Raw genomic sequence first — 23,339 nt, forward strand, 5'->3', positions numbered from 1 at the left:
AAACTAGTTGATTAAGTTCGTTATTGGTTGTCATCAACTTTTCCAGTATATCCACCGTACATTCCCGAGGGGGTCCAGTCGGCGTCGGTCTGTTGCCCCCCTTGACGTCTGATATCCGATATGCTGTCTGACAGTCTACCGCCTCCAGATATTTTTTAAGTACTGATGTGAATCAAATCAAATTGCAAGTTTTCCCTAAGCGGTCCGGTTTCTCTACAAGGTGAACGCGTTTCCATACTAAGCATAATCTAATGCCATATCATTAGGCATAATGGAGTAATTTAGACGTGCAGCGCGATGCTTGAATCCCCGCACGTCAGGTAACTTTTTTTTTTTTCTTTCTTTCTTTTCATTTTTTTTCCAGGACTACAATTTGCGCTGCCAGGCTCGAGTGGCCCGCTCTGATTGGCTGCGCTCCGAGAGCTGCAGGGTTTAAATGCTGCGGAGCTGCAGGCGCTTCAGCTGGAAGTGGAAGACAACACGAAGGAGCCCAAGTTCCTTTTGATCAGGTAGCATCTCCTTTGAGTCGGCTCTGGATTAGAACCCGCTGTTTATGAAACCGGAAAAGGTAACACTTTGGGTTTGTCTTCCTGGCTTAGCGGTCACGCTACATCGGCTTTAGGGGGGGTTTGTTTTCTTCTTCTTCTTCTTTAACCTCACACTCCACAAAAATGACGTGACGGTCCACCTTCTCTGAAGGTGACGTGTGGCGGTCAGCGACGCTGCGTTGACAACCGCCTGGCGGGTGTGCTGAACGAACGAATGAATGAGTGACTGATATTTGTCGGCACACTGCAGCACTCACCCTAGCAGAAAACGTTTGTGTAAGGCGCTATATAACCTACCTATTTATTTGTCGACTATTTCATACATTTCTTTAAATAACACAAATGAATATGAAAATAAGGTCCACGTTGAAAGTGGCTATGAAGCTGCATTATAAAGCGACTTATTTGTGAATGATTTCATATGTGTTTTTATTATAAATTGTTATAATTTTGAATATGAAATGCAAAAGGAAATAAATATGTTTACTTTGCAAGATGGACTGATTACTATCGGAACTTCTAGATTCAGGATTTGCAGTTGCAACAGTAATGAGGCAAATATCTGAGATGTGTTAGAAAATCGTTGTAATCTTATGAATTCCTCCATTAAAACGTTTATTACTGCTATTCGGAACAGAACACCATCAAATGAAGCTGATTGGCGGATTAGTTTGTGAGAAAGGCGCTATATAAACTGAGGAAAGTGGAACTAAAACGGAGACACGATTGGGCTGTGATGTAATTAGTGATAGCTGTTGTAATGAAAGGCGCTATAAAGGTTTAAGTAATACTTCATCTGACTTATTCAAAAGGTGAAATACTTATTGAACCCTGAAGTAGTTGGTGGTACATGTTACAATGAAAGGCACTATAAAGGTTATAATAATAATAATAATACATTTCTTAAAGATTAAATACATTGGATTCTGAATTGGTTGTTACTATGAAAGGTGCTATAAAGGCTTGGCCCATTCTAATTCTAATTCACTCTTCCTACTTTTGTCATTTCTACACTGACGCCCCAAAACACAGAAATGGGCAATAACAGCAGGCTGGGAGTCCAGTTACAAACTGAAGTTTTCAGCCACAGGGGGGCGCCAGGCCTAACTTTGACCACCACAGGTCTGGTGTGAAGTCCCACAGCCGGCCGCTCGTTTTAATGCCTGTTAATAAATCGATCAGAAGTGAAGGCGGTCGCCACATGGGGGCGCTCACTGACACTCGGCCTCTTTCTCCAGGTACATCTCCAAGAATGAAGAGGGGACTTCTACTCCTGTGCTTCCTAGGCACAGCCCTGGCCTTCCCAGTAAGTGTTCCGTCTCTTCCAGTGAAGCCATTTTGGGTGAGCCGCTCAGCTTGAGGTATTGACCTGTGACGCCTCGGGCCGCGCTTTGGGTTTTACTGAAACTGAGGGCACAGTTGGTAAACTGTATGTCAAATAAAAAGAAGAGGTGGCGCAATGGTGGCATTGCTGCCTTGTGACAAGTAGACTGATGCTCACATCTGGGGTGCTCAGTGTGTTGTGTTTGCATCATCCATTACATCCACCTGCAGCTAAGCTTGTTCGTGCCCAGGCATTGTTTGGATGGGTTACCGTCTAGGAAAAGCTTGGGTTGTTGCTAGACGAGGTGTTGGTGAGGCCAGCAGGGGGCACTGACCATGTGCTCTGTATGTGGATCCCAGTGACTCAGTGCAGTGACAGAGACGCTGTGGTGTTAAAATGGTGCCATTCATCAGATGAAACTCTCTGAGGTCATCTAAGACCCCCGGGCATCTTTTGTAAAGAGCAGGGTGTATCCAGATGTCCTGGCTAAACTGCCCACCACTGCCTGGCCGTTCTGCCCCCCTAATTATCCCCCATCTCTAACTGGTTAGCTATCTCCCTGACCCCCTCACCACTTAATAACTAATGTGTGGTGAGGTCTACTGGCACAAAATGGCTGCTGTCACATCATCCAGGTGGGTTCTGCTCATTGGTGGTGGTTGAAGTGGTGCCACTATCTCTGTGAGAAGCTTTTCCATTGTCTATATTAATACAACATCTTCATGCCTGTGGAGAAGATGAAGGATTTCCAAGGACATGAAGGTTAGGTGGACTGGTGATGCCAGCTTGGCCCATGTGTGGACTTGGCACTCTTTCCAGGGACGGATCCTGTTTTTGGATCTGATGCTTGCTGAGATGCCAGGCTTGCTCTGGATTAGTGGGTTTGAAAAATGGATGGATGAGAAGAAGTAATGGAAGCCACGAAGCAGTGACCCTCTCTCTCTTTGTCTCTTTTTTCACAGGTGGGACCCGTTGCTTTAAGTGCCAGTCAAGAGGTAAAGCAGTGCAACTATGGCTCTTGAAAGTGGTATGGCTGGCATGGTGTGTGGCACAGTACTTAGCACTGCTGCCTCATGAATGATTCAAATTTGGTGCCCAGTAATTGTCTGTGTGATGACTGCACATTCTCTGTTTGTCAGTGTGGGCAACTGGGGACCCCACATTGGCCCTGTGTGTGTGTGTTTGGGCTGCACATGGGAATGGCACCCCTTCCTTGCAGTGAGTGACGCTAGGGTAGCCTGAAGACCCCTTGGACCCTGAATTGGACTAAGCAAGCTTGACAGTGTATGCAGTGCCCGTATGTGGACGGGTACACCGAGCAGATCCTGCAATGTCCCCTAGGGGTGCCATGTGGGCATGTGAAGCTTGTCACTTTGGGTTAAGGTGGCTCATTTGTTTCTTCACAGGCGTTGATGCAGCAGAGGTGGAATGCCCTGCTTGGTGCCTTCCAGCAGCAGAAAGAAGTAAGTGCAGAATCTTCCTTGTGCCTTTAAATGTAGCGGGCACTGCCACTGGAGGCTTGACAGCTCGGCTTCCATTTCTTTTTTGTTTACAATGTGTGTGCGGCAGGGTGGGCTTCACATGAGTAGCCCCTCAAAAAGGTGAAATTTGGACTTTTGAGTTACAAGCAAAGTCACATATGCCATGGGGGCTCTAGTGAAGATTGGCACTGTATGACACCGAGATTCAATGACCTGTGACCTGTGCTGACCATGAATTGAGTTAAAGGATGCCAAGTGTGTTTTGCTTGTAAGCTATGATGGGCACGGTGTCCACTTTATAATGAACCCAGGGTCACCAGTTCAAGCTGGCACTCCCTAACACATGAACCTGAAGACAGCTCTTCTGTATTTGTGGAGTGCCATGGATGGAGCACCTTGCAGAAAGGCGCTTCATAAAACACAGGGTTGACTGCCAGCTCAGTCTCTGCCACAGACGCCTTGTGTGCCACGGAGATGGGCAGTGAAGTGTGAGAAACATAGAAAAGGTGCCATGTCAAATAGAGAGTGGCCTCTAAGTGCAAGTCTCTTGCTTCAGTCCCACCGCTGCCTCACTGTATGGATATCGACGTATTGACTTTTCCTATGAGAAGGGGTCTTCTTCAGCTTTGGGGTCGCCCTCATCCCATCACATCCTACTTATTTTTGGTTTACCCAAGCATGAGGTCCCGGGTGAACCCCTGATGCCTTCCTTATTTACCAGTGTGCTTAACCCCAATCCCCCGAGCGGTTTGGAGATGGCTGTTGAATGTTCTGCACTGTATATACGAATAGTGACAAAGAGGACTCAAATACATAAGGTGGCAATGCTGCCTAATTTGGGGGTGGGCTCGGCCTGACACTCTCGTACGTACTTACAGATCTACCCGCCAGTCTCGCCAGTTCAGCCGAGGCTGGGCGCCGATGCCCAGGTGCAGCTCCCCCAAGTTAAACAGCCAGAGCTGAAACAGCCAGTGTCTCCAGAGCAGCAAACCCCGGAGAAGCAGCCCCTCCAGTCCAGCAGATACCTGCATGTTCCTCAGCAGGCGCAGGTAGAGCCGAAAACAGAACCTCCTCCTCCTCTTCCTCCTCCTCTTCCTCCTCCTCCTCCTCCTCCTTCCTGCTTGTTCTTGGCTTTGCTACTCATTAGCCTGACTTGAGTTCAGCTTTTTGATCCCCGGGTTCGCTGAGGGTCTTTTTCTCACTGCTTACCACCGAGCGAGGGTCTCCCAGTCCTTCATATGATGGAGGCTGAGCCCTGACTCTGCTCGGTAAGGTCTGCCAGATGTCTCGTTTATGACATCCATATTGTAATCACTCGTGGTGGTCGATGCGTTTGACTGGTGGTCTCCCCTGTGCTTCAAGGGGGTCTGATTTAATTGCAGCTTTTATGGACATTTGCATGTGCTCTCCGTTGGCTTTGCCACTGCCGTCCCTTCGCTTATGGGGAGATGACACCCTGAGTTCTCGATTTTTGTCATGGTCATCACTTTCTCAGTGCAGAGATGGGTCGTCCATTTCATTTCATTTGCTCTCATTGCCTGCTGGGGGCGCCCAACTCATCTCCAGATTTTCCAGTCTGAGAACGTGATGGCCATGAATGCTGAGGTTTGCCTTCACTTCCATGAGTCCATCAGCTAATTGTCGTTCTTGTTTTCCAACAGCGGATGCCATACGGATATGGACCACAGCGATGGGTAAGCTGAAATAACCTTTGGTGTTTTATGCTTGCTGAGATCTAAATGAACACAAGGGAGGTTAGGCCAGGAGATGACAGTTCGTGTTTTAAAGGAGCGTTCCATCCAAACATCGGTCATCCATCTTTTTTTATCTGTTTGCCATCCCGAGTTGTTTGTAGGGTTGGCTGAGTGAAATTCTTAACTCTCGTGTTTTCAAGGAGAGCGCCGCTCACAAACTTTCTGATCTAATGAGCTTCAATAGAAACCAGAGGGGCAAACGCTGAACAACAGCGCACGATATTAAAACAGCCGTTCTCAAGCGGCTCGTGTCGCGTAATTCAAACAAAGGACGGCTTATGAAGGGCCGACATCCCATAAGGATCCTTTAGTTTAATGGTTGTGTCCGAGACTGGAAAACAAACGACACAGTCGTGCACGAAAGTAAGCGTCGTCTTGACGAGGCCGAAAAATAACGAGAAAGAATATCATTCAGTGGTTCACGTAAGACAGTCCATGATGTGTGTTGGGTGAATGTCGCCAGTACCCGCTGAGGTCGATATCTGTGAATTACGGGTGACGTCAGCCGTCCTCCGATGATCTGATGATTGACAGGCGTTGTCAGTCATGCAGAAGTCGCGCTGGTCGGTCGCGGTGAGCCAAATTGCAAAGCTCTCGATTTCCTAGCCATTCGACGCTCCTACCGTCACCCAGGGCCGTGAGCTTTGGGGTGGTGGCTGAAAGACCTCGATGGTGGATTCGAGCGGCAGACGTGAGCTCTCTCGCCGTTTGTCCAGGACGGTGTCCTTTGCAGTAATTCATGCGGCCTATTCGTAGACTTGATGATTTTGTGCGTTTTCTCATTTTGCTTTGACTTGTTAGAAGAGACTTTCATTCTTTATTTCCCACCTTATTCTTGGTTTACGTCACGTGATAGCGGTCGTCACTTCGGTGGAAACCAGAGGAGCTCCAGCTGCCCCGACCCCGACACAGACAGGCAGAGACGCGATTTCCCACACAGAACGCACGTTTCTTTACAAGTAGGGGGCGCTCTTGTCTCACTCCCAATGGCAGCACCTCCTCCTCCTCCTCCTCCACAGCCAGCTCCGCCCCTCTTCCTCCCGACTCCGGCTCCCCGAATGGAGTGATGGCGGCTCCTTTTATTACGCTCCGGGGAGGGGATCATCAGCGTTTTCCTGGAATGGCTCCCAGGTGTGGTGGAGGTCCACTATTGGGTTCTTCAGCTCCCCCTGGTGGTCCCCACAGGACCCAACAGGCCTGCAATAAATTCCACCTGCCAGCGTGGTGCCACAGGTGCCCTCTAGTGTTCCAGGGGAGATAATGTCCTGAATAAACCCTCTCTCTCCCCAAGTCCTTCCACTATGGAGGTGTCCCGGCCGGGTAAGGGCACCGCCACTCTCACAAACCACAATGGTCTAAGTATAGTGGTGGCTTTGACATGTCGTGCAGTTTCTTCTTTATGACAAGGTCTTCTTACATCCTTTTGTTTTTTTTTCAGTACAATTCCCGACTCTTCTTTGGTTCTTTTTGTACAAAGACTACGATTTTGCCCCCTAAAACAAACCCACTCCAATAGAAACTCGCACTCTTTTACGGCCTACAAAGCCAACCCTGATGATTTTAATTCTTTTTCCTTTCATGTGTTCGCCTTTCAGGGTTACACTTCGTACGTCAGTGGGACTCAGATGTTGCCAGTAAGCCATTCCCATACCTGTAAACTTTCAAAACTGACTTGTGATCCGAGCTCAGAAGTTCACACTTTGTCATTTTTTGTCACCTTTTCATGTCACAGTTCTTCCCATTTGGCTTTCCTCAGAAGGTCCGTCCCCAGAGCGTCGAGGTGAGGCGAGGCACGGCCTCTGGCTTCCCTGGTCAATGTTTGCTTTATCTCATCAGCTCCTTTTGTTCCCACCTAACTTTTCTTTCTACCTCTCCAAGGATGACGAGATGCCCGCTCCATCGAGACCTCAGATGCCCCCACAGCAGACACCTCAGGTATGGCAGAGTCAATCTTGGACATCTTCTCTTGAGTCCACTTCAGTCCTCATGTATTCTGACTTGTCACCCCTAATAGATGACACCACCCTACGGCTCCGTCCCTCAAGAAACGCCAGGGTCGCAGACTCCTAATGTAAGACAGCGGGTGAATATGAGAGCACAGGGGAGGGTGTCGGGCATAATGTCTCTCACCAGCCATCTTTGCTTTTCAGGGAGTGCCAGCCAATGGCAAAGACCCCCAGCCGACTGGCAGCGAACCACAGGCACCGAGTCAGCAGGAACCTCAAGTATGTCGGGGGGTTCGTATTTCTCCTTGGAATTTCATGCCCGTTCATCTTGATGCAATTATTATCTTTGTGTTTTATTTCCAGGTGAAACCCTCAAATGGCAACTCCCCAAATCAGCCCGAACAGACCAAACCTAATGTACGTGTGCCAACGTTCTAAGCGACCACTTTCAGCCATTGATAACTGCTGTAAACACATCACGTAGTGAAAAGGCCAAGGAGACCTGCCGGGTGGGCCAGCCGAATCCGTCCATCTGGTCCTGAGCCGCCCAAACCAGTTCCCAGGTCTGGGGGCATCAAGAAGGGTCCAACTGGACCTGCCTATCTGGCAGAAGACAGCTTCATGTGGGGTGCCTTTAATTTGTATTTTATACAACGAGGTGATCCACATGGAGAGCCCACCGTCCAGGGCTGTCATTGCTGTGCCACCTGCCCATTATATTTGTTTAAATAAAAAAAAAAGGTGCTGGCAGGTGACCCGTACAGTCACAAAGAGCGCTGGTGTCAGAAACTCCACCTGCCACCTCATGACACTCAGTACATTCACACGACCACTAGAGGGCAGCACCGCCATCTCCCAGTTAAACTGAACAAAGCCACGGGTTCAGCTTTCACAAAACTAAACTCATTGTGAAGGAACTGCTAGTTAGGTAATGACAGGGCTGCAGATGGCACTCTGGGCACTTCTGGGCATACGCTACCATAGGTGCCAAGCCTCTGTGCGCTGCCAGCCCACTGCAGGGCACAGCTGGAGATCACCTGTAACAGAAGGTAGTTGCTGCCGTTCATATTATTTTTATTTTGTGCAAAACGAAACAAAACCAAAGGGGACAAACGGAAACACAGTCAGTACCTGGCAAAGTTATTTTTAGTAGTTTGATTGGCCCTTTCCTTTGTGTTGGCCAGTTATGTCATTTACAGGGTTGTGACACCCAAGGACGTCAAATCCAATATTTGATTTTTTGTTTGTTTTAATGTCACTGAGGTATTTTGGTGTCTTTCTTGATGCCACTTTGTTACCTTTGTTGATGTGTGCAGTGGCCCATTGTTAAGGGGCATGACGGCCTAAAGGTTGGCACGAGGTACTTCCAGGTCACATGAGAGTCAGTAAAGCTGCTTCTTGGATTGACTTTTAGTGTGCTGATCTTGGGCTTTGGCCGTTGATAATGAATTTTGGCTTCTGTTGAAGCCTCAGTGAATGAGGACGGATCTCTTTTGTCATTCTTTTTGTTATTTTTTTTTATTACGATTTGTTTTCTGGTCCATTACCTTCCTACCCGACTCCTGGGTCTTCCTAGGTAGGACAGTCTGCTGCTAAGAGACACCAACGTCACAACCCCTCTTACGGTCTGCTGGACTTGTAGATGGCACAGGGGGCGGGGCCTACGCGTGCATCATCAACTGGCCCCGCCCCTTAGGCCCTACACATTTACATAATCAACATAAAGCAATAGCATCAAATGAACAAATTAAACAACACCTGCAAATACATTCATAACAGAATTGAACATCCATTATCCAACCCGCTATAGCCCAACTACAGGGTCACGGGGGTCTGTTGGAGCCAATCCCAGCCAGCACAGGGCGCAAGGCAGGAAAAAAACCCCAGGCAGGGCGCCAGCCCACCGCAGCAGAATTTACCAAATAATATTTAAAGAACAATAAAAAGATTATATAAGAATTGTAAAAACACATGAGCCAGGGTTCATAAGACGGGCCATCCTAGGAGCAGAAAGTGAATCCTAACAACAAACCCTGTTTAGTAATAAAACTGAGAGAAACAAAATGGGGGGTACCAACCTGGTAGCCCCATCGGATTTTTCCAAATAAAAAGCAAAAAGTTGCAAAATGGACAAACAAAAAAGACTTTGACCCAAATCAGCCCACGCAGACTTCTGGTGGTCCGCGTTTGGATCTCGTATGGGCGCTCGCTCCGCCTCGACTCCTGGCTGTGAAATGAGATGCACCCTGATCTGGAGGGACAGGACCTGCTCTGGGTGTTCCTCACTGGGTGTCTTCTTGGACCTGCGGGGGAACGACAAGCTAACATTAGCAGCAGCGCCCCCTCTCATCCCGGAGTGGTATTGCTTTTCTCATTCGACCCCTGAAGCTGATCCCCAGTCGCATATGCGAGTCGCCACTTCATTCCACCAAAACAACAGCATGGACGTCCCACCCGTTGCTGATCCCTGCATTTTGTTCTAGTCCATCAGGACCCCTCTAGTCTTCATTATTACATTGGTAGGATTGCTTAAATGAACTGCGACCCTTGGACTCTTCTAAACAGTTCATTGAATATTTCATTTCCTTTTAGGGTTACCCCACCTTTGGAAATCCAGCTCAAGAGACCCCCCAGAAGCCTCCAGCCCCCGACTCCAACGTACGTAATTCATTCAATTTGTCATTTCCGATTTTTTTAATGTCTTTTGCTGAAGTGAAATAACCTGAGGACTTCATTCTGTGCAGGTGGGCTCCTCCTTTGGCTCCTCACAGCAGACGAGACCCCAGCAGCCTCAGTTCTCTTATCCGGAGGTACGACCGCTACGGGCCAAGCGTCAGCTCTCATGGTCCGCTTTTAAATTGTCTACAGGGACTGACCGGCTCTTCTCTTTTAGCAGACCATCCCGTCATATGGTGAGACAGCACAAGTGAGACCACAGCAGCCCCTGCAGCCAAACCCAGAGGTAAGTTCAAAAAAATTAAACTTCTTAGCTTCTTGAGGTGACGGAAGAATCCAGTCCTGTGTGGAGCAGCCCGTCACGGTGTACTTAGCATAAATATGTATACGTATTTCTTCTAAGTTATTTCTAAGTCATTATTTTTCCAAAGTGTTTCAAAAATTTTAAAATTTCGATTTAAAAAACACTAAGACGTGGTCATATATATATATATATATATTTTTTTTAATTCATGTCATTGTTATTGCGCCGATTTAGCTCAATTCACTGCATTTTTTTAAGATCACCTCACAGTTCGGAAACGCACCACCCCGTCGGACAGAAATGACACAACAGCACCACCAAGAGGTAACGTGTGAGTAAAACAACGAGCCGCGTAGAACCGCCGCGCTAGCAGAGAAATTAACAGCAGCGCTTCTTGGCACGCAGGTGATCACCACCTGGGCGAGCGCCGGACTGAGGAGACAGCAGCCACCCCAGTACCCCGCACAGGTGAGTCGGCCGGTCCTAACAGGGGCTCTGGACACTCAAGCGATGTGGGTGGGACACGCTGACCCGCTCTTTGTGTTTTACAAGCAGGGCAATCCGCCAATGAACGGCACGCCACAGCAGAGACCCCAGCAGCCAGCCCCCGAAGTACGTAGCCGCCCCTCACAGTTCAGTAATAAATGCTGATGCCTGTCTGCGGGCTTTCTCTTTCAATGACCCAATGTCTTCTCACGCAGATCCATCAGCAGTTCCACAATGGCCAGCAACCGCAGCCTCAGGCCCCGAGTCCAGACGTACAAGTAAGTGTCCTCCCCGCGAGGGTCCGCTAAATCAGTCAAACCGTCCGTGGGACTTTCTCGAACATAACAAAGTGAAAGGTGGACTGGTCCTGCTCGCAAAGCCACCCCAGCCGTCCTCTTTCGTGGCTTCAAAAGTAACGCAGGCTGTCATTTCGTCCACAGGTGAGCCAGCAGTTTAACAACATGCCGCAGCTGCGACCCCTGCATCCGTACCCCAGTGTAAGTCAGCAGCGCGCCTGCTTCCTCTCTGCCACACTTCCTTTGGTCATTTGTACACCAGCGACATCTTTATTTCTTCTTATAGCGCCTTTCATGACGGAGCACTTTAGCCCCTTCCTTATGTCCGTGTTTATTAATATAGCGCCTTTCATCATGGGTGAAATTTCAAAATAGTTTAGTCTTTTATTTTTCTTTCTTTTTTAATATCGTGCATCGCACTTTTCATAACTTGAAAAATGTCAATAGTTTAATGCTGTTCCTCTTGGGTAAAATGTAATAACGGTAAATTTAGCAACATTATTTTCTTTCCATTTTGGCATTTTATAAAGCACATGACGGGCAAAATTTCAAAACAAGTTTCTTTCTTTATTCATGCATTATACGATGATTTTCATCATAGGAGAAATTCCATTTAGTTATTTAGTATTTAATCTTTCCTTCTTTTTTAATACTTTATGTGACACAATTTATAATTTGAAAAATGGCAAAGAATGACTCTTCCTATATTATACGGTGCCTTTCATCATTAGCAAAACCACAAAACAATTTTACTCTTTTTTCTTTCTTTCATTCTTTCTTTCTTTCTTTCTTTCCTTTAATGTATTATTTTGTGCTTTTAATAATGAGAAATATTACAACATATTTCAGCAGCATCATTTTTTGGGTATTTTATATAGCGCCTTTCATAATAGGCAAAATCATAAATCAATTTCAACTTTTTCTTTCTGTCTTTCTATATTATTGAGCTCATTCTATAATTCGGCAAAATTACAGAACTATTTAGTTCTTTTTTTCTAGAGCATCTTTCATCATTAGTAATATTACAAACTAGTTTAGCTTCTTTCTTTCTTATAACATATAGTGTTTTGCACTTTAAACAAAGTTTTAAATCAATCCTTTGCTTCTTTCCTATATGGTGCTTTTCACATTAAAGCTTTATGTAGATTTTTCATTTCTCGTAGTATAAGGCGCATTCCATATTAAGCTTTATTACAGATCAGTTCTTTCTTTCTCATATAGTGCCTTTCACGTTAACTCCTTATGTACCGTAAATCTCGTATTAAGCCTACAGCTCTTCGTTCTCTCTTTCTTGGAATGTCAGTCCGGCTGAGCACTAAGCCCGTAACACATGTCGTCTGTCAGGCTGCTCCAGCAAGTCCCGTTTTGTCCCCCAGCCCCGTGTTCAGTGACAGTTGTCTTTGTCCCCACAGCTGAACCAGCCCTTCAACAACGCGCCGCAGGTCCGACCGCAGCAGCAGCAGCAGCCGCCGCCGAGTGTCGAGGTACGTCTTCAGCCGGCTCGCCCCATTCCATGTGTAGGTGGCTGGTGCTTTGACTCTGACGCATCTTTTTGGTTTTCGTCTCATTTAAGGTCATCCCTTCATTTGGCGCCTTACCGCAGCCAAGACCCCAGCTGCCCCTGCCAGAAGTAAGAGAACACTATTCAGTGATGGCTCCTTAAATGTCTCCGTGTATTTCGCGGCCTCGGCTCAGTTCTGCACAATGGATGGCACCAAAAAGCGTCACTGAGGGGCCACATTCAGCCCCAGCTGCGATGGCCCAAGTCGGTCTGCTCTGTCGCCTTTGTGACGCTGGTGTTTTCATGGGATTAAGCTGACTTGCTCTTGGTCACAGTAGTCACAAATGCACTTTCTTTATTATCATAATTTATATATTTATGCCCAATTTTATTCCGCGTGTATTGTGAATTTCCCCTTGGAATTAATAAAGTATTTATGTATCTATCTATCTATTTACGTGCTGCCCATCCAGGGTCTCTTCTCGCCGCGTGCCCAGTGCTGTTGTTCTGAATGACGCGGGTGCACGAGGAGCCCACCTCACGCTCTTTTCTGTTCTTTTGTTTCAGGTGCTCCAGCCCTACGGAAACATCCCGAGACAGACGCACATCCCGCGACCTCAGGAGCTGCCACAAGTAAATGGCGTGACCTTAAAAAGAGAACCGCCGGGCCGTTTTCTGAACCCGCGTTATCAAGCTCGATAAAGCGGAGAGCCCACATGAATCCTCTCAGCAGCAGTGTGGCGGACTGATTCAAGTTTCAAACCCCGAGGTGGTGGGTTCAAATGCTGCTATCGACACTGGGTGACAGTGCGCAAATCACTTTACCTGCCTGGAAAAAAAAAACAAATAAAGGCATGCAATATAAATCTTGTAAATCTCCCTGGATAACCGTGTCAACCAAATAAGTAAATGTGAGCCCAAAACATCCAGAACTTACTAAAATTCGTAATCTGGATATTCCTCATTCACTGCCAAATAACGAAAGTCTGCGCAAACTGGCCCAGTGGGAGTCACTGCGCGTGCGTGTAGTTTGTGTCACGTGGGCTCCGCTTCCGCTCACGTCAGAAATGGAAACGCGGGTTCAAAAATGGAGCAGGTGATCTTAAAGAAGATTACTGCTGCCCCTCACTTTGCGTAATGAGTTAACTTCTCCTTTGCAGGTAAACCAGCCATTCAGCAACATGCCGCAGTTCAGACCACAGCAGCCAAACGTAGAAGTAAGCTTCACACTTTTTACATTTGTTACCGATCGATAAGTAAGGGAGGGGAATGAGGAATACGAGCTAGGAAAACGTGAAGAGCTCTGTTTAAAATGGTGAGACAGATGGAGAGGTAAAAGGGAAAGGTGCCATTTAACAGATAGATTCACAGGTAGGCAGATGTGAAAGGCGCTATATTATAGATAGATAGTGTAGTTGGCAGGATTAAATAGATAGATAGAAGTGAAAAGCGCTATATAATGGATATATATTAAAGACAGTATTTGAAAGATGAACTATAAGTGAAATGAGCTATCTAACAGGCAGATAAACGTGAAAGGCACTATATTTTAGATACCATATAAGAGTGAGATTAAAAGGGACCTTATACAGCATAGGTAGAATTCTATGTAAGAGATAAACAGATTGATGTGTACGGCTCTATATAAGTTACACAGATAGAAGAGACCCTAAAAACATTACCAAGAGACAGATGTGAAACGAATTGTGTAAGGGACAGATGGATGGATACAAATATACATTGGAAATCTACTGCACAACATAATTATGACTGCGATGGGCTGGCACCCTGCCTGGGGTTTGTTTCCTGCCTTACGCCCTGTGTTGGCTGGGATTGGCTCCAGCAGACCCCCGTGACCCTGTGGTTAGGATATAGCGGGTTGGATAATAGATGGATAGAACATAATTATGAAGAATGTAATGTAAGACCGTTGGGTATGAAAGGCACTATACAAACTAAGGTTATTTAGATAGCTGTATATAACTGATAGTGGTGAAAGGCACTATATATGACAGCCATTTCCTCTAAACCAAGTCTCCTCTCACAGGTCATCCCGTCATATGCCGTCGTTCCTCAGATTCCTCTGCCCAGACCTCAGCAGCCGATGCAGCCACAGCCCAATGTGAGTTTCAAGCCTGTCCTGTCACCGTTGTCACTGCAGCCATAAGTGGGGACTTTGAATCCTCCAACTGTCATTTCTCTCCCTGCACACGAGCTGCATGGCTTGTTCTTCTTCAGCTTTGTTTCTCGCTTTTCTGCGCTAATTTGGTGTTGTTCCGCTTGTCTGCTCCATTCAGGTGATCCCATCGTATGGCGCCATCCCGCCAGTGAGACAGCAGCAGCCGATGCTGCCAAACCCCGAGGTGAGTGAGTGAGTGACTGAGTGCTGACACGTCTCTCTGCCCGACGTGCTGGGTGGTGCCAATGCAATTCTTTTTTTCTTGCTGATTTTGTTTGCGCAGATCAGCACGTCCTACGCTAACCTGCCAAGACAGGCGCCCTTCCCAAGACAGCAGGACCAGCAGCAGCAGCAGCAGCAGCAGCAGGTGAGGAGGACACCTTTGGAGAAGTTCTCATGCAATTTATTGTGTGAATTCCATGCACTGTTTGCATGACTGCTGTGTGGTTGTTTTATTACGGCCAGGTCATCACAGAGTGTTGTTGTGTCAGATGTTTGCCTTTTTCGGCAAAGCTTCAAATCTGCCTGTCCACAAATGCGTCTTTTGTCATCCCTTTCTTCTCATACAGTGTGTCTCCTTAAGGTCCCAGCACCAAATTTCTATCCAGTGGCAGCCAGGCCAACATAAATATGAAAGGCACTATAGTACAGACACATTCATAGATGTGAAATATACAATACAGGAGCTAGACAGAGTTGAAAAGCGGTATACAGTATAGAAATATTAATGTGAAAACACCATGTAAGAGATACATGGCCATAAAAGGGACCGTATAATATACACACATGGGAAAGGTGCTGTATTAAGTAATTATATTTAGATAGATATGAAAAGGGAGATATAAGAGATAAAGATGAAAGGCACAATAGAAAGTGCTTATAGATAGATAATTAAGGAGCTACAGAAGAGCAAGGCAGATGAAATGCTCTTTATGAGAAACCAGTGCTATATAAGAGCGAGATGAACACGAAACGTCCAATTTAAGAAAGACAGGCATAAAAAAACACACTCTAAATAGATAAATATAAAGGCACTATATCATTAATACATTAATATGAAACATGCCATATAAAAGATATAGATATAAACAGATATAGATATAAATGACACTAAATACACGTTAGATGTGAAAGGCACTATGTGATAGATAGAATGGCACTATATAATAGATAGATATGAAAGGCACTATATAATAGATAGATAGATAGAATGGCACTATATAATAGATAGATAGATAAAAAGTGAAAGGCACTATATGATAGATAGATCTTTACCCAGTAATAACACTGAAAGTTAGGTAGTGCCGTGCCACCTTCTGCTTTAAGTCATTGCAAAATTTTGAATTTTTTTTTATTAAAGACAGACAGACAGACAGACAGATGCTGTATGCTGTGTGATTTTCGTGTGATTCACGCAGTCTGCAAGTCTTTTTGCTCCCCAGTGCATCACTTGGTATCCCACCCGCTCAACGTGTCTCCTTTCCTTTCTCTCCACACAGTTCTCCTCCTTTGGTTTCCAGCACCAGGTTCCTGTCCAGCAGCAGCAAGGCCAAGCCGGGGTGAGCCGAGACTTGTGATGTGTCCACTGTGCATGTTCCCTTTTGGTGCTTTGTCAAGGAAAACCAGAAAAGAGAAATGAGAAGGCTGAGATCCCAGGATGGACAGCTCCATGAATTGGTGCCTCTGGGCTGTTCGTTAACCAGATGTGCTTGGAGGACTGGATGACCTCCTCTTGTTTGTCAGCCTTCTTTGAGGATATGGCCGTCATTGAGTCTGTGCAGATGGTTGAGGATGGAGGTCTCTCTGTTTTCCAGCAGGTTTTAACAGAACCTCCTGATTACTGAGATGACCCATGGAAAGAGTCCTGGGGGAGGAGCACGTGTTGGGGGAGGGGAAGTGGGTGGAGCCAACAGGAGGCCTCTGGTCTTCTTCCAGGACACCAACTTCAGACCTGTGACCCCTCTGGCACCCTCACCTGTGCTCCTATCCTATTGGTCAGTCTGACAGTCCTCACTGGTGTTCTTTTTTCTTTTTTACAGAATTATCCTAAAGTGGTCTACATTCAACTCCCATCTCCCCCTATGGCTGGCGTACGTTCCCGTTGTCTTTCTTGTTGTTTTTTTCTTGTGATTTCCAGAGAACGCTCATGGAATCCCATCAACTGACCTTTCTGTTGTTTCTTCTTTAGATGGGACCCAACAGAGCAGCTCCTGCCGAATCAGAGGAAGGCGGCCAAGTAAGTTGACTCGATGTGTCGTTGTCTCTGTTGGTGTCTGTTGTGTTTGTGGGAAGGAGAGTCAATGGGACCTGATGGCCTCGGTCACGGGCTGGCAGGAGTTGTGTGATGGCTGTGTGATGATAGTTTGATTGGCCAACTTGGCACAAGAGCAGTGCAGAATGAGGCAGAACACAAACGTTTTCATGGATCAAAGATGACTTTAAGGGTATGCGTGTTTAATTGGATATCCAGGATTTCAAATTTGCCTTTATTCCATTCTTTTCCCAGCCTCAGTATGCCGGTTACATGCCACCCGCTTATGGTTATGGGCCATATGGTGGCTACGGGCATTTCGGGAAAAGGATGCCCCTGTCCGAAGAAATTAATGAAGAGGGACCTGCAAAGGCAGAGGGAGGAAAGGAGCCAACCAAACCCCCCAAAGCTGAGGAAGCCACACCCACACCCGGAGGAACAGCTACAAAACCAGACGGCGCAGCCCCCAACACAGAAGGTGGCGCACCTGCCGCTGGTGGCAGTCCCCCTGCCGCTGAGGGGAGTCCGAATGGTCAGGGGGGCACCCCAACCAACCCTGAAGCCAACCCACCAGCATCAGGTGGAAACTCCCCAGCCAATGGACAAAGCCAGCCGGACAGAGGGGACAGTCCAAACCAAGGTGTGAATCAGCCCAACCCAGCTCAGGGCATTAACCCGATGTACCCTGGCAATGTGAACCCCTTCAGTGGCGTTTTCCTGCCAGCTGGTATCCGAAAGGTTACCCCCTCACCAGACACCGGCTCAACCCAGATTCTACCTGGTGGCTTTGTTCCCTCAGCTGATGGCGGTGCCACCATCCCAGTCACATCCTCCCCATCAGGGAACAACAATGCCGTTCTCAACATACCATATTACCCATCTAACGGTGGCAATATTAATCCGGTGGGCATGAGAAAGACGCCTGTCAAAAATGGGTGCAATATGGGTAACCATGGGCCAACCACCGTGGAGCCAGTGGCGCCCTCTGCAGGCAACTCAGAAATTCCCAGCTTCGGTGAAGGCATCCTGATGGCGGCGGCAGAGGCGGGCAGTGACGGAGAAGGCCGCACCCCCTGCCGTGTACACGACACCGCCACCGCGGGCAAAGAGAGCAATTTCTACTACTGAAGAAGGCGATTGTGGAGAAACGCCTATCAGAAAAACAGCCAAAGAAATACAAATCATGTTTTATTGTAATATAAATAGAATTAGGAGATTTTTGTTTTCTTATACTTACCGATAAAAAACATCCTCGCGTGAGCTTATTTGGTTATCAAAGGGGTTATGGTGGGGACCACAATGCTGTTAACCATCATAACGCTGGCATTGTTTTGTATTCCATCACAAAATTGTATTGTAGTAATACGGATTTAATAAACGGAAAACATGAAAAACACACGTGTTGTGTCGTCTCCTTACATTTTGGTTTCCTGGACCACAGGAATTCTGAATTGTGTTTTCTTACCAAGAGGTTTGGATTCTGCCCTTTGCGTTATGAAGTGCCGTCTTCAATCTGGCAAAAGGCATCACTGGCCAGGCCATGCCACCTAGGCCTGCTCGGGGGGTGAAAAAGGCCTCACCTCAGTGGGCCTAATCCCAACTCCAGGGCCCTGCCTCAGCCTACACAGACCCAAAAGGGGGGCTTACAGTGCTGGAAAGGAGCATTCGACGTGTCGATGTCATGCACAGGAAATGTAGGCCAGACATTGGCACAGGACGTCGTCAACTTATGACCGATGTGCCTTACAGCCATTGGATTTATGACCTCTGCCGTCTCTCAGGGGTAAACAACTAGAAAAAGTAGTCGCCAGTCAGCTTCAGTCCCACCTCGCGCATCACATGACATGACCTGACAAACTCCAGTCTGGTTTCCACACTGGTCATAGTACAGACACGGGTTATAAACGACATTCTGATATCCTCTGACGAAGGAAACTCCACTGTGATGATGTTGTTAGACTTCAGCGCAGCGTTTGACACCATTGACCGTTCGACTTTACTGCACAGGCTAGAAAACGATGTTGGGCTCACAGGCAGTGACGGTGCTCGCTTGCTTCAGTTCTTATTTGTCAAATCGACTTCAATACGTACAGAAATGTGCTGACGGGACTCCATCGGTACACACAGAAGTTCAATATGGCGTCCCGCAGGGCTCAGGACTCGGACCTTTACTGTGTTCACTTGACAGGCGTCCACTGGGATCTCTCGTTAGGAAACATCACTCGTACGCAGATGACACCCAGTTCTACTTTTCTTTTAAATCAAATGAAGTTTCTCAGATGTTGTCTTTAATTAGTGGTGTTAGTGAATTAAAGGAATGGATGGATGAGACCGACTTGTCTTTAAATACAGAGATGTTAATATTTTGAGGGAGTGACGCGGATCACAATAATATTCTGTCGTCATTTAACTCAGCTGGAGTCTCCATCAATTTTACTGAATCATCTCAGAGTTCTCTTTGACTCTAGCAGGTCATTTAAAGTGCGCATCACAAAGTTGTCCAAATCAGGTTGCTTCCATCTTAAAAATTCTGGGAAATGAAGGCGCTTTCTAAATAAACAGGATTCTGAGAAATTAATTCCTGCCTTTATTTCTAGTAGGATTGACGACTGCAAAGTGGTGTTCACTGGCTGTTCAGGCTGTTCTTTATTCAGCCTCCAGTTAATCTGCAAGAATTATTACAAGAACAAGAAAATACGAACACATCACTCCAGTCCTCACATCCTTACACTGGCGCCCAGTTAAGTTTAGGGCAGATTTCAAAATCCTCCTTTTAACATAGAAAGCATTAGCAAAATACCCGCACTTCGTAGAGGAGAAGTACTGCCTTAAAATTGTTATTAAGAAGAAAAGTAAACCTTTTTAAACTGAGGGAAAATATATCAGTAATTACTTGTTAATGATCTCTTTGTATACCACATTGTGAGTTCGGCCCTCTGGTTGTAATCTGACCAAGCTGTGCGCTGATCTTACTCTGAGCATGTAACGTACAGTCGGCCATGTGAACAGTAATCTTGTCTCAAATCTCACAGCTTGGATTGCTGCTGTCGTAATCGGTTTGAGTTTCATGGTTTGTTTCAATGACGACAGTATTTGTAGGACTTGTGTTGAAGCGACATTCGGCATCTGTCAAGCGCTGTAAGCACACAACCAGTTTCATCGATAACTTCACATCCAGCTTTTGAGATTTTAAACATTCATAAACATCAAAGTGTCCACTACTCAAATCGTCACCTGTCAGTCTAAGATGTCTAAGAGGCATTGGCGGTTGTCCAAAGGTGTAAAATATTTGGCCATTTCAGTACACTTGAAAGTGACGACCGAACAATTCAGCGGCAGCCATCAACTCACATGCAGATCCATAGGTGAAGGGCTTAAGCATTTGACTCTTCTAGTGCTCCTGTGTAGTCTAATTATCTCCTGTACGTCATCAGTCCACACCTTGAACCTGTCCAGTCATTCAGTACAGAAGACACAATGGATATCAAGAGTGAGCCTGATATGGCCGTGCAATATGTAACACAGAGAATGGAAAAGGCAGGTGGCATCTCTGGGCATGGAAACCACTCGGTAAGTGACAGTTCTCTGATCGATGGTGATCACCTCGATAGACATGTTAATGGGGGTTGGAATGATAAAGGAAATGGGGACCTTAACAATATAAAGTAAGTGTAAAATACCTACACAATAACTATAATCGTAATAAACAAACAATAAAACAGCGGAGAAGCCGTGGATTAAATTAAAAGGCTGTAGTTATCAGCAGGGAGACGTGAATCCTGTGGCGAAGCAAGGAAGGGAATGTAGAGACCGGAGTGACGGACGGCCTTATATAGGCAGGCAGCCAACAACGTGGGAGATGTTAAGATGGGGGACTCAACGCCGCCTCACACGGTGACCGAGCTGCAGGCTATGGACGTATATATGTACGTAAGTAGGATTCAGTTAGCGTTGGGAACCCGCGTACCAAATTTCTTGAAGATGGGCCCATAAGTAACAAAGACCGTTGAAAAGTTCAATATGGCGGCCGACAGTGGCGTCATACCACTTAAATAAGTACGTACATCGGATTCAGTTAGCGCAGGGAAGCCGCCTACCAAGTTTCATGAAGATGGGGCCATAAATAAGAAAGATCAGGATGGCGGACATTGTCGACCATTATCGACCGTTATGACCGTTACATGTAGAATGTCGAAATGAAACCTGCCTAACTTTTGTAAGGAAGCTGTAAGGAATGAGCTGCCAAATTTCAGCCTTCTACTTAAACGGGAAGTTGAAGAATTAGAGACGAGTGAGTCAGTCAGTGAGTGAGGGCTTTGCCTTTTGTTAGTATAGATTAAATGGCCGAGGTCTGGCTTACTTGTCTGAACTTATCATGACTTACAAACCTGAGCCCACATTAAGATCTCAAGATGCCGGTCTGCTTCTGATTCCAAGGATTAATAAAATAACAGCAGGAGGTCGAGCTTTTAGTTACAGGACCCCTAAACTGTGGAGTGGTCTGTCTGCTACTCAGGGCCGGACCCTTAGATGCCCTAAGCACTAAGTAATTTTGGTGCCCCCTTACACTAGTAATTTAAAATATTGAAACAATAACAAACTAGAAAATAAAATTTTATTTTATTATCAAAAATTCAAAATTAAGCAAAACATTTTGACATGAAAACCGTAGATTTACCATTTTGATTATTTAATTTATTTATGGCTTTTGTGTCAATTTAGCAAATCTATTTACACATATTCTTAGTACAAGATTTTTGTGAAAATTTTGTTAATAAATCTTTATTAGTAAAAAACTTATAAACAATTTTATCCAATAGTAATCAGCTGTACGATTTTCACTTTTACGTAATGTAAATGAATTTAAAAATATCCAAGAACAGAATTAAATGGACTGACCAGAATATTTTTTCCTCAAACTGGGATGATTTTTTGTTTTTGCTTTCTACGCACTAGAAATTTATTTTAAGTTAAATAACAGATAATTCACGAAACACAACAATTACGTGATAATAATTTTTAATCAACTATTAACTATTATTTAAAAATATAAAAACATATTGATTTGAATCAGATTATTTTCACAATATTTTGACATAACATGGCGTTTAAGGGAATTCCCCATCATAGATGGCACCAGTATGCAGAACGCACTGTGTAAGGCTCCATCTACGAACAGTGGGAGGCATTATTCATTTTTAATTAAATTTTGAAAATGGCTATAAATTTAATTAATTTAATAATTTATGGGATAAATTCGGCCATGCAAAATGTTTGTGGTGCCCCCTTTACCCTTGATGCCCTAAGCATGTGCTTACTTTGCTTATGTGGTTAATCCAGCACTGCTGCTCTATAAGAGATGCCCCTCCAGTCTCAGCTTTCAAAGACTCACGACTTCAGTTTAGGTCACCCTGACTAGAGCTGCTGATCAACTGCACAGACTGTCATTAGCACTAAAACATGAATTTGTTTCTGACCCTCCTCACCTGCTCTGTTTCTCTTCTCGGTACCCAAATGTGCCACTTGGTGCCACTGCCCACCTGCCTGCCCAAGGTAAAGTCATCTCTGATGGAGGATCACATAAATCATTTGGTAGAGGGGTCCTGTCATCAGATTGGCTGGCCCAGCACTGACTCGGCTGTGGAGTGGCCAATAGGGGGAGGCGGCGTGATGGCCGAGGTCTCCAGGACTCCGATGGTGTCCAGCTTGTCTCTGATTCCTTGTCTACAATCTGGCTGTGGTTCTACAACTGACTGAAGGATAGATGTTGTTTCTCATTTATGTTAACTAGTTTCTGTCTGCTTGGGATTCCAAGAATTAATAAAATAACAGGGGGAGGTCGAGCTTTTAGTTACAGGACCCCCCTAAACTGTGCGGTGGTCTGCCTGCTACTATAAGAGCTTTCAAAGACTCACGACTTCAGTTTAGGTCACCCTGACTAGAGCTGCTGATTAACTGTGCAGACTGTCATTAGCACTAAAACATCAGTAACATGACAGTTTGAATTTGTTACTAACCCTGAGTTGTTCTGTTTCTGCTCTCAGTACTCAAATGTGCCACTCGGTGCCACGGCCCACCTGCCAAAGGTAAAGTCATCTCTGATGGAGGATTGTAGCAATTGTGGGATAGAGGGGTCCTTTCATCGGATTGGCTGACTCAGCTGTGGAATGGCCAATAGGGGGAGGTAGCTTGATGGCTGAGGTCTCCAGGACTCTAAACAAATCCAAATCCTCTTATGGAATATCATCTACTGTTAAATTCTGCTCTGTACTTGTAATATTTCTATTGTACTGACGATGACTTGTGTTCTGTTCTGTGTATTGTGTTGTATTGACCCCCTTTTTTTTGACACCCACTGCATGCCCAACCTACCTAAGGAGTCTCTCTTTGCACTGCCTTTCCCGAGATTTTTTCCATTTTTTTCCCCCAACAAGGGTTTTCCTTGTCTTCTTAGAGAGTCAAGACTGAGGGGGCTGTCAAGAGGCAGGGGCTGTTAAAGCCCATTGTGGCCCTCCTTGTGTGATTTTGGGCTTTACAAAATGAAATTGTATTGTAAACAACAGTGTTCAGCACGCCAGCTCCGTATGCTGTTA

At 45.8% G+C, this 23,339-nt stretch overlaps 1 protein-coding gene across 9 annotated transcripts; it reads left to right on the top strand.

The window, feature by feature from the left end:
• Positions 1–460: 460 nt before the first annotated feature.
• On the top strand, positions 461–18,142 carry LOC120527077 (trithorax group protein osa-like). 9 transcript variants are annotated; one of them, XM_039750124.1, is made up of 31 exons: positions 477–568; positions 1,787–1,854; positions 2,835–2,867; positions 3,279–3,335; positions 4,232–4,402; positions 5,015–5,047; positions 6,703–6,741; positions 6,840–6,887; positions 6,986–7,042; positions 7,122–7,178; positions 7,258–7,332; positions 7,417–7,470; positions 9,646–9,711; positions 9,798–9,863; positions 9,947–10,015; positions 10,292–10,357; positions 10,439–10,501; positions 10,589–10,645; positions 10,735–10,797; positions 10,960–11,016; positions 12,228–12,299; positions 12,389–12,445; positions 12,884–12,949; positions 13,477–13,533; positions 14,364–14,438; positions 14,614–14,679; positions 14,779–14,862; positions 15,992–16,054; positions 16,535–16,585; positions 16,684–16,731; positions 17,002–18,142. In XM_039750124.1, exons 2-31 carry the CDS (start codon positions 1,801–1,803, stop codon positions 17,872–17,874), a joined length of 2,697 nt encoding a protein of 898 aa, XP_039606058.1. In that variant the 5' UTR covers positions 477–568; positions 1,787–1,800; the 3' UTR covers positions 17,875–18,142. The 9 variants fall into 9 exon arrangements, with proteins under 9 accessions (XP_039606067.1, XP_039606065.1, XP_039606058.1 ...); XM_039750125.1 differs by having other exon boundaries at positions 15,995–16,054; XM_039750128.1 differs by having other exon boundaries at positions 14,779–14,856.
• The last annotated feature ends 5,197 nt before the right edge of the window (positions 18,143–23,339 follow it).

The sequence above is a fragment of the Polypterus senegalus genome, chromosome 4 (assembly GCF_016835505.1).
Source record: "Polypterus senegalus isolate Bchr_013 chromosome 4, ASM1683550v1, whole genome shotgun sequence".
Taxonomy (NCBI): domain Eukaryota; kingdom Metazoa; phylum Chordata; class Cladistia; order Polypteriformes; family Polypteridae; genus Polypterus; species Polypterus senegalus.